The sequence below is a fragment of the Pundamilia nyererei genome, unplaced genomic scaffold (assembly GCF_000239375.1).
Source record: "Pundamilia nyererei isolate P.nyererei 1_Seehausen unplaced genomic scaffold, PunNye1.0 scaffold00181, whole genome shotgun sequence".
Classification (NCBI taxonomy): domain Eukaryota; kingdom Metazoa; phylum Chordata; class Actinopteri; order Cichliformes; family Cichlidae; genus Pundamilia; species Pundamilia nyererei.
This window is the reverse complement of record NW_005187582.1, coordinates 800,260-811,965: the sequence shown is the minus strand read 5'-3', so window position 1 is coordinate 811,965 and position 11,706 is coordinate 800,260. Positions and strand designations below refer to the sequence as shown.

At 40.9% G+C, this 11,706-nt stretch overlaps 1 protein-coding gene across 1 annotated transcript in view; it reads right to left on the bottom strand.

Annotated features, from left to right (window-relative positions):
* Positions 1-1,991: 1,991 nt before the first annotated feature.
* The window catches only part of adamtsl5 (ADAMTS like 5), a 61,354-nt gene continuing 51,639 nt past the window's right edge, over positions 1,992-11,706 (bottom strand). The window contains exons 10-13 of the mRNA XM_005746685.1: positions 7,022-7,220; positions 3,810-3,920; positions 2,675-2,746; positions 1,992-2,592 (exon numbers count right to left, since the gene is read on the bottom strand). Coding sequence (XP_005746742.1) covers positions 2,273-2,592; positions 2,675-2,746; positions 3,810-3,920; positions 7,022-7,220 — 702 coding nt within the window. The 3' untranslated portion in view covers positions 1,992-2,272. The remainder of the gene's footprint in view (positions 2,593-2,674; positions 2,747-3,809; positions 3,921-7,021; positions 7,221-11,706) is intronic.

Below are 11,706 nucleotides of genomic sequence, written 5' to 3'. Positions count from 1 at the left end.
TGTGTGTGTGTATATGTATGTATATGTATATATGTGTATGTGTGTGTGTATAAAGTTGTATTAGCCACTGTTTAGTGCTTCCTTTGGTGTAGATGTAAAGGGTTTTTGTAAATACAGTTGTCTTACGGATGTTAATTTTTTCTCATTTGTTATTTTACATTGGTTGGTCTTTGAATACACACGCACATTATAAAGACAAAGAGAGTCTCTTTGGCACATATACATACAGTATATTAGGTTCAAAAGCAAATATGATATTTTTAATCCACAACACAATAAGCAGAGTTCAACCATTTAACTCATTACAAGGTTTCTTAAAACAGTTATAATCAGTTATATTGTAGTACATTTGTAGCTAATCAGCGCCACACAATAAAATACTGTATATTTATTTTCTGTAAGTATCAAAGGCCAGACCTGATTTAACATACTCTAACAAATGAATACAGCAAATAAGCAACGTTATGAAAGACATTACACAGCTGACACAAAAACATTGTGTTATGATTAAAGCTTATTTTTCATACATGAACACTGTGAAACAATCTGTTATTACATATCACCAGTCAAAGATAAAGCATCTAATTCAGTCTGTCGTGACTGCTGTTTCAGGTTTTTCCCATTGTCTGTAGTGTAAGGACAGGTCACACCACAGTTTGAGTAGTGAAGTTAGTGTCTGCATTATATTCTGGTCTATTGTCTGAGAAAGGACTACGCAGTGAGAAGAACTGGAATTACTTTTACTCTGGACAGGTAGCCAGTCTGTCGATCTTCTTAAAGACTTCCAAACCTCCATGTTGGAAAAATCTGAAATGACGCTGTGGACGTTCAACACTCTGATTAACTTGTGAATCACAAACTATCACATCAAATTAATGCTGCAAGAACCACATCCTTGATTAGATTGACAGTGTTTATTTAAAGAGAGTGGCAGATGGAATAAAGATAGCTCTAGACCTGAGTCTGTGGACTGGGGAAGGCCTCAGAGCTAGACCTGAGTCTGTGGACTGGGGAAGGCCTCAGGGAGAAGTGGCAGGAGCTTCTGGGCCAAGCATTGTGTGGGTTGGCAAGCGTGAAAATGAAAGGAAATGTGCAAGAAAACCATACAACCATGGGACCAGAGGGGAAGTGTATGAGGTGTGGTCCCACTCCTGAAATTCAGATAAATTATTTCAAAAAAGAAAAAAAGACAATGAAACAGCCCCATTGTTGGGATTAAATATTTTACAGTGCCTCAATAATGCACTGGTGAACAACCTTCAGTTGTTCATCTGATATCGGTCCACTCATGTTCACTAATTATGGCTTGTTATTATGGTACCCCGCTTCTCAGCCCACTTACAGACTGGCGACCTGTCCGGGTGTGCCCCGCCTCTCGCACTATGACTAGTCTAAAGCAGGTGAGCAGCAGCTGCTCCACAGAGCTGAGTTTGGCACACAGTATACCTTATTCCAGGTGAGATTGTTTTCATCAACATCCCAGGATTAGCATCTGAAAACGTGATTGTTGGAAACCCAGCTTTGCATTCTGTCCCCTTTCTCATAATGAAGTGTCTTTATTTGATCATGTAGTGTAATATTTAATGACAGCTCTAATTTTTTAAAACCCCGTCACCACTAATATCTTCGGATATCTGTAATCTAAGTTGCTGTCTCGATGCTGTAATGAACCTATAAGTTGAATTTGACTTATTGTTTTGGTGCTGTCGATCAACCCTTGATGACATCTCGCTAGCCAATGAGCTGGAGGTTTCATATCACATATGCTATTTGAAAATAGTATGACCAAGATTTACAAAACAGATCAAAACATATATTCAGAACCACCCAAAATAGGTGACTGAGCCATTCTCCCACAGACTTTGATAGGATCAGAAGTTATTTTGAAACCACAGCTATCGCCATGTGCTTCCTGTCATACAAAATTCTGTTTTTTAGGCATTTTTTCAGAAATACTAAAGAGAAAAAGGAGAAAATTATTCAAAGTGGATTCTTCTTTTACACAAAAACAAATATAATATAAAAATATATGATGGCTGTGGGAAATAGCCACAATAAAAAGGCCATTTCAGTCAGTTTTTCTCTTTGGTGTTTTTAAAGGTGGCACAAGTGTCACCTAAAGTGCTCTAAATTGTACAGTAAGCTGATCAGGCTTTTAAATAATCGTGGACTCTCAGTATTTCTGGAATACATGCATCACAAGGAATCTGATGTTGGTTTAAAGGTCCAGAAATGTTATATCTGAGTAAAGCGTGCGACAACACTCATCCCCTCAGTTCTGTTTGGGTCCTCTGTTGCTGCAGAGCCTTTCAAGCGGCCATAACAGTTCATCCTCTCTGGTTCTGTATGGCACCACATAGCTCTCCTCTTCAAGCAGAATTCGGTTTAATGTGCGCTCATAATTAATGTGACGTCGCGCCATAAAGATATACTGTTTCCCTACTTCCAGGTTAGGGCAGTCGCACACATTAGGGACCCACAGGAACTCCCGGTGCTCCAGGCGGAACCGGTTCCGGTAGGTGTGGATGATCTGGACGTCGTAACGAGTTTCCTCACCTCGTTGCAGCTTCAAAAGGACTCTTGCCCGGAAAACTAAAATAAAATAGCGATACTAATACAGCTGTATGTGGTAACAAGCCACTAAAAACAGCAAAAATAGAATATGTAGTCTTACCAAAGTCCTTCTGGCAATACTGTCTCTGGCGTTCTCGTCGACCTTTAACACGCTGGCATTTGCCACAATGTCCTGAAGGATATGGCAACCGCAAATTAGTTCAGACAATTGCAGACATAAATAAAAATATGTCTCATAGAAATACACCCCATGGAATTAGATGAAAAACATTAATTAGTCTTTAATTCGTGTTTCTGCCATTTAGAAGATAGTGATCCTTTTGTGACAGCCAAAAATGGCCATTGTAATAAATTCATCCCGGATGAACCCCCACTTGCCAAAAACGGGCCACAAGACAAAAAGGGAGATGTACACAAATACTTATTAATAGACTATTTATTTTAAATGAAAGACACAAGAAGAGACGCTAAACTAACCATCGTGTGTGGTTAGTACAATCATTTGTGTAAATGGGTGAATAAGGTGTGTGCAGTTTTCTCAGGGGTAAGAAACAACTGAGCTCTGAGGACGTTGATAGTGCACAGGCACAGGAGCCCCATGCCAACAGATGTAACCTGCCACTCAAAGCCAAAAGGAGGGAAGGATGGAGTGGGTCATCACACACAGGCTTGGATGAGAGCCACACTGAAGGTACGTCAACACTAAAGGTGGTACTATCACGTTTCTTTTTAAAGGTACTTGGCAAGTAGGTTGTTCTCAGTAACTCAGATAACTTGCCACAGTTCCTCTGTGAATGTGGTCCCAGTGCCAAAACTAGGACTGGTCACAATGACTGATGCCAAAAACTTTGACCCCAAAGATGGAGCCATAACCAAAGACAGCTGCAGTCTACAGATTCTCTCTGCAATGATATTATTCTCAAGGACGTTAGCCACACTTCTGCTGTGCAGTTATCAAGTGTTGCATATACTGAAATGTCAAAGATATCAAGTTCTTTTTTCTCTTAATGTCAGACTGATTGTTGAGATCACGGCTATGTGGGGTCTTAGCAAAATACACAAGACCTCTTGTTATTCTTGTGCTTCAAGCTGTTTTTTATTACTCTAGCTTGGAGTTAATGTGGCATTTGGCCTTGGCACATATTTGGGACTGATCTAATTTATAGGGTACATGAAGTTTTAAAAAAATACCAGTTTTAGCTTGTTGAGTGATGTGATGGGTTGCTTGAACATACTTTCAGGTGAGGGCTGAGGGAGGAAATTTCTATGGTTCTCGTCCCGCTCCAGACGAGGCAGGATGGGCTGGTGGGGACGCTGGTGGTGTGGTGGCTTCACTGGCTGTAAAACTAGAAGAGACAAAATCAACACACTAATATCAACATGATTTTTCAAATCCTTGGGCATCTTACAATTGGCTGTTTCTCTATGTATTGCAACCGCAATCACTTTGGGCTCCAAAGCAAAAACATGGAAGAGACCAAAAACTGGTCTGAGTCTAAAACTGGTCAGTGATGTCACGGTGGCTATTTTCATCTTTTATATACAGTCTATAGTCAAGGTTGATGCACTCTTTTTTAACCTATTTTTGATTATTACTTATATTTCGTTACTTTCGTTTTTTATTTTATTAAGTTTAGGCAACAAACCTCTGGATTTAAGAGTGGGAAGTTGTGCCTTCATTCCATTTTATCCAGCACTAATGAAAAACCTATAGCTGTGTACTAGAAAGGCAAACTCTTCCTCTGGAACTCCATTTCCATTGGCTATAAAAACATATTTTATGTCGTGTTGTGGCTTAAATGTTTGCTGTTGTTCATTTCATTTTGGATAATGATCAACAGGCATGCACTGATATTACAGCCTATCAGTTAACAGTGTTTTTCATTATATAACACAACAGGAAACATTATTTGAATATATTAATGAAATGACAGAGCAGCAACTTTTTCTCTCTCTTTTTTTCACCCTTTCAATTATAAGTTAAAAAATGTGAAAGCAATGCCATACTACTGTTATGTTCAATTGCTCTCTCAATAAAAGAGATCATGATTGAAAAAAAAGAAAAGAAATGACAGAGCAGCTTAAAAGTCCACGATGTGTCTCTGTTATTCAACTTCACATTACATATCTAAAACTAAACCTGGCATTGTAAAAGATAAAAGATATAAAAAACCTGCATCATACAGTCTGTTTTGCTTCGGCAAAAAAAAAAAAAACTATTTCTGTCAATGATATGAGTTCTGCTTTTGGCAGAATTTCCCTTGCTGGAAAATGTTTTCCAGAGAGGCTACTTAGATTTATTGCAGGGTCGGATGGAGTCTGACAAGAAGGCATGGCTCCTCGGGCTCAGTGCAGATTCCCATGTGAATATTTAAGGAGAGATTGAACACATGTGTACTGTGTACTGTAATCCTGAAACTTACACCAGCTGTGTTTCTCAGCAGCAACTAGGCCAGCCTGCAGATAAACTATTTTAAAATCAAATGGGACCTGAACATGGATTCTTTTCAGCCCTTCATCCATGCGAGTGTTTTCACTTATTCAGCTGAATTAGAACTTCTGTAAGGGTGCTGTGTGCACGCCTTTAGGTTTGCTGCCACTCGTCTGACAACTTCCTCTGTCAGACAATAAAATGCAGTCATGAGCTAATCTTGGCTTTATATTTATCTCTGAAAGGAGTCACTCAGCCAATATTTCTGAGTTAGTTTCATCCCATGCTGCTGATTAAAGATGCATAAATATGTCCAAAGTAATTTATTACATATTCATTAGGTTACTCAGAAATGTGTACTTTCTGCATTTTCAAGTACTTTGCAGAGTGGTCAGCAATCTGCTATTTTCAGCATTACCACAAGTTTGTTTGTTAATTTAGCATCATTAGCGTTGCTTTATCAATTTATAAAGTCAGTGAGGAGCATCTATTGTTTCAGTTGTGTTTTTTTGTGACTTGCGTGTCTACTGCAGAGGGCATGAATGAATAGGCTGTGTCTCAGAAGGACATAGAACATGAACAACATGTTATAGTCTGACTTCAAACGAGCACCTGAGAGCATAAACACATCATAATTCCTGAAAAAACAGAGGAATGTAGCAAAACAGGCATTTTCAGCCTCAGATTTGTGCAGAATCAAACTTGTTTTTCATCCCCTGCTGGTGATTAGAAGAAATTATAATTTCTTTCTGTATTTTTACACACATTTTGTATCTGCGGTTTAAAGTGAGCACTTGCATCTGTAGAGATACAGCTCTTAAATGGCTGTTAATGGCACACTTGTTATTAATCTCTCTCTCCTCCACAGCATGTCTTTATCCTGTCTTCCTTCTCTCACCCCAACCAATCACAGCAGATGGCCCCGCCCCTCCCTGAGCCTGGTTCTGCCGGAGGTTACTTCCTGTTAAAAGGGAGTTTTTCCTTCCCACTGTCACCAAAGTGCTTGCTCATAGGGGGTCATATGATTGTTGAGTTTTTCCTCTGTATCCATTACTGTAGGGTCGACCTTACAGTGTAAAGTGTCTTTTGGCGACTGTTGTTGTGATTTGGCGCTATATAAATGCAATTGAACTGACATTTTTTTTGTAGATGAGCTTTACTAGCCACTGAATAATTCGGCTGCATTTTTACTTTCAAAGCATAACCGTGTGGGGTTATTTTTGTTCCTGCATGTGGCTGAAACAGCCTCTGTTTCTGGAATAAATCCATCTGTCACACAGATCACAAAGAGTCTGATGGTGATCCATGTAAACTGAGTATAAACTACTGTAAATGTTTAGTGCTATTACTGCAGACTGCAGAGACTGCACAGGACCAAAGCCTTAGTTTTCTTCTTTTTCTTTTTGTAACCTGGATTTCCCTGATGACTGCTCGTTGCCCAGTAATATAAAGTGAACAGAGAACACTTGTAAGTGAGTGCTGTACATGTATGTACAATACTTGGTGATGAGAAAACACTGCTTTGCATCATAGCTAGCATTCAGTTACTGAAAAGTGACAACCAAAGACCAATGGTGTTGTAGGTATTTGTGGAATGACACAATGAATCTGTCTGGTTCTGGTAACAGATCCACAGCACAACACCACAGAAGGCAGCATTTATGACGTTGGAAAGATAGCACAAAGTCCATTTTAGCTGTTATCATTAAAGAAACAATAAAAACACTGTGTTCATGTAAGTATCTGCTCAGTATAGGGCAGATGGTCTGAATGTTGCTGACGGCACACTCTTTCATGAGTTTCTCCCCTTACAGAAATGACTGGCAGAAATTTCTTTAATGTGGTACTTGTGTGTTTTTAAAGGCAGCCTAAAGTTTCTTCTCAACCTGAACAGAGCTTTAAGTAACATGAGGTTGTTTGAGAGGTAGACTGACTTACAGTTTACTGACTTACTAAACTAATGGTTTAATGTATGAATCTGTTTCACGAGAATTAAAGAGAGTATATGGGCCTTACACCAGTGAGGTCGGGGGGTGTTTTGTGGAACCCTGGTAGTGGTGGTTGTGGCTGAAGCAGTGGGCTGACTCCAGGGTAGGTAGCTGGCAGTATGGTGAGCCTGTCGCAGTGGGCTCCTCCTCCCGTGGAAGAGAGCATACTGGTCTGGTGGGAGCCAATACTCGTACTCAATCCCCGGGTTTCTGTCTGTTGCCAGAACCTGCACACAAGTGAACAGTTCAGAGTGGCATGGAGAAAAAGAAAAATAGCAAGCTATCAGTCAGGACCATTAGAGCCAAAGGAAGATTTCTATTTCTATCTGCAGTAACGTGATTCTTTCACCGAGCTGACATATACTCTTTCCAAAATGTTAGGGCCAACTCCAAGAAAAAGTCTTTGACTAGCTTCCTCGTTCTCATTTCTATTTTGTTGTTAGTCATCTTGTTATCAGTACATGTGCCCAGATACTTGAAGCTACTATTGACTCCCACAGACTGACCAGAAATTGAAGGACCTGTCATTGGGCCTGTGGAATTCACCGTCTTGATGCTCAATCATCCAGGTAAGTAAATCTCCAAAGGTTGATTCTGTTCATCTGGACGTTTTCAGTGGGAGAAACGTTTCGTCACTCATCCAAGTGACTTCTTCAGTCTCAGCTGACTGCAGGTTTCCAATCTTATAAACAGTACATTTGCATAATGACTGAAACCAGCTGAAAACGCTACGTCCAGATGAACAGAATCAACCTTTGGAGACTGTGTAATTCACATTTTGTGAACATTAAACATCAACTAATAATGGATTATCAGTTAGAATTCCAATCTCCTTCCTCAGTCCTCACCTGGAAATATGTTCAAATTCTAATCCATCGAATCAGTCTTGTTGTTGTTGTTGTTGTATTAAAGTCAGATTGACAAATAGCATCTTTTTACTGTAAGTGACATGCAGCTGTATTAAATAAAATCATGTTGCATCTTCTGTGCCCCTTTGTGGTTTATATACAAACTGCAAGGATCCAACTGATCCACTACAGCTGAGGTAAGATGTTCACTAACCACTTGTGCCACATATTTAGCCAGGACAAGTCAAAAGTTAAAGCACCTAGATGAAAGTCACCAAGGGCTTTTGGGGAGTGCTTTAATTATAGAAGTCTTCCATATATTTGGGAATGCGCATGCATTTAATAAAAACTGAAACAGTCTGGTCAAACTGCTGCCCAGATGCTTTATGTGGTTTAATCCTCAACAGTTACCAACTGGGACAGATGACCAGTTGGCTCTGAGCTACATCAGCCATTATGGTACTGGTACCTTTACCTTTAAAGCTGTGGCGTGTCCAGCCCAACCAGACTGGCCACCCCAGGTGCCACCCTGAAGCTAAAACAATAAGTGAATCGAGTTTGAATGAGTCACTCACCAAAATGAATCGGGTGTTTTGAGTCATTTGAGTCACTGAGTCAGTTGCTAGGAGAGTGCAAAAAATGTACATTTTCACTCAAACTTAATTTGTTTCTCTTTTCATGTAAACCCAATTGCTAAGATGAGTGATTGAAAAAGAAAAACAACTCTTTTATAGAGCAAAAAAGAGCAAAAAATAAAGAGTTGTAAAGGGAACATTTATTTTTATTTCAATAAAATATCAATGAAATTTCTGACAGATAGAAAATGAAATGTGAATCATCAAAATAAAAAATCTAAATAAAAAAAAAATAAAATTCACAGATTACTGTGTTCAAAAGTACTAGTCCACTTCAAAATTAATTGTCCCTTACAGATTGGCATTGAGGAAAATAAGCTCCCGAACTTTTCCAGGGCTGAGACGGTTCCTCTTGTCTGTAATTATTTGTCCTGCCTTTGAAAAGATCTGCTCTGATGGAACAGAAGTTGCCACTATGCAGAGTCTCGTCTTCATAACATCGCAGGTTTTTTTTAAAGACAGTGGCACGGGACTTCCACCACTCCAGGGGGTCAGCTGTTCGGGGTAGGAGTGGCTCTGACAGGAATCCTTTAATCTCCAGCATTGCCTCTGTGAAGGAGTTTTGGACTCCTGGCCTCAGTGATGCAAACCGCTTTTCAAAATCGGCCCAAATCACAGGCACTGTCTCAGTGGAAGGATTGGCCTGTGGGGCACCCTCTCCTTCCTCTGTGCTGGGTGTTGCCAGTGGCAGTGGTCTTATGGACCTCGATGCAGCTCCCACAACTCTTGTTACAGCATTTTCTGCATGTCTATCATGCAAAAATGCATGCTTCTTGAACCTGGGATCCAAAAGTGTAGCATCTGTAAGCAGGCTCACTTGTTCGATACCCCCAGCCGTTTAACAGTTTCTGCCATGAGGATATCTACCATGTTGCGGATTGGCTGATAGATGGAAGGACTTCTCTGTCTGTGTGCAGTAACCCTCTGCAGCCCTCTTGCCATTAAAATGGCTTTTGATCCAGTAACAAACCTGTTGAGGAGAAATAAAGGAAAGACTGTAGTTCCATGCGTTTTAATGCAGTTACAGCCCCTGCAGTGCAGTGCATTAAGCATACATTGTCATAGAAAACCATTTCACAGTTTACATTTAATTGTAAGCTGTTGTAAGAAACATCTTAAATGCTATTATCTGGGAAAGAATTGAAAAATGTGTTTAGGCAAATGTAATGACACAACATGAAATATATACATGTATTATGAAACTATTTTAACATACCTTTCGGCACTCAGTTCCACAGTCACTTTCTCAAAAGGCTGCAGGACCTCACAGGTTTCCTTGAGCATCTCCCACTCTTCAAGTGACAGGGTTTGCAGCTGTGGATTCACCAAGGCCAGGGTGGAAATGAGGGGATCCTTCACTTCTGCAATCCGCTTCTGTCATGGATCGCTGTGTGGCAGGCAGGATGAGGACCCAATCGCAAAACTCACACACACGGGGATGAACTCAAAAAACACAGCTTTATTGCTGGCCACGAGAAACAATACAAAATAAACTAAACTGGGAAAACTAAAGCACAAGGAGAGAGAAACAGGGAAATCCACACAGCATAAGGGAGAACGCGACACAGAACTGAGGGAGACGCAGACATAAATACACAGAGGGTTAACGAGGGAAATGGGAGCACACGGGGAACACAGGTGACACTGATAATAATCACGAGACATGGCAGGAGTGAACACAACACTGACGGGAGACGGGCGAGGTGAAACAGGAAGTACAGAGGTTCAGACAGGAGGAGAGAGAGCACGAGTAGAACACCAACATAACGGGCAGGGGAGACACGGAATAAACACGAAAGGGGACGAGGGCTCATGAATACACAGAGGGGCACACAGGGGGTGAGAGTCACAAAGGGAAAGCACTCAGGGAACAACACAACAGGGCAACTCAGGAAACAGCCTAAACAGGGAACTGAATACAGAGACACATGAGAACTAAGAATACTGGGCCAACATGGCCCAGGATCATGACAGCTTCAGCATGTAATAAGTGGAATTCCACCTGGTTGGCACATCTTGCTTCAGTCGTAGTTGGGGCTGTCCCATCTGCTGCTGTGTCTCTCTCAGTTTAGCAGAAGCCACTCTGCTGCGGCGTGTATATTCAATTATTGCTTTTACCTTTCTGATAATTTCTTGAATTTGAGACTGCTGGATTCCCTTTCTGACTATTAAATTCAAAATGTGTGCAAAACAATTTAGATAGTTCCAGTGCAGAATGTCACCCACAGCCTTCTTGACATTGGCTGCACAATCACTTACACATGCAACTATCTTTTCCATAATGGCCCATTCAGTTGCAATCCTTTCCAGCTCTCTAGCCAGGTTTTCAGATGTATGGTTGTCTGTTAATTCAAAACAGTTCAACAAGTTTGACTGCAGCTTAAACTCGGTCACATAGTGGCATGTAACAGACATGTAACTTGTTGATGTGCTGGAGGTCCAGCAGTCAGTTGTTAAGCACACAGCAGGTGCTGTCTTGATTTTTTTCCTGAACATCAGCTCTTATCTTCTGAAACAAATCGGGCATCAGCTGTCTGGATATTGTACTTCTACTGGGAAGAACATATGAAGGATCAAGTGCCTTGGTGAATTCCCTAAATCCTCTGTCATCAACGATTGAAAAGGGCTGAAAATCTTGGGCAATCATTTTAACCTGGTCAACCTTGCTCTGCTGAAGTGGCATCATGGGCCTTGACACAAATGCTCCCATGTAAGACTGCCTCAGTCTTCTTTTTGCTGATTGTTGTCCTTGCCCTGCTGTGTGTGTGCTTGTATTCTCTTGCTGAGTACTTGTTGATGTGCTGCTGGAATAAACAGGTGATGTGACCGCTGTTGATAATGCTGCTGTTGAGGATTGTTGCTCCTGCTGCTGGCTGCTAGGTTGTCCAATGGTAGTAGCTGGGTTTTGACTGTGCTGTTGTTGTTGTGGGGTGCTTGCTACTGAGATGTCTTCTCATATTGGACGTGCTTCCCCCTCGAAAAGACAAAACTGCCTTGCAAATGTTGCATTGTGCATGTGTTGCACAAAAAAACCCATTGCGGGGAGTGGGGGGGGACACGGTATGAAAAGGGAAAAAAAAAAAAACAACGCTTGGACACTGCTAGCACGGGGCGCCCACAGAAACGCAAAGCAGGAGATGAAGCATAGCTGAATATGTTTCCAAACCAACTCTATTCTAAGCCAAAGACTAGAAAATATGGTGAAGCATATCTTCCCTTTGGCTTCACCT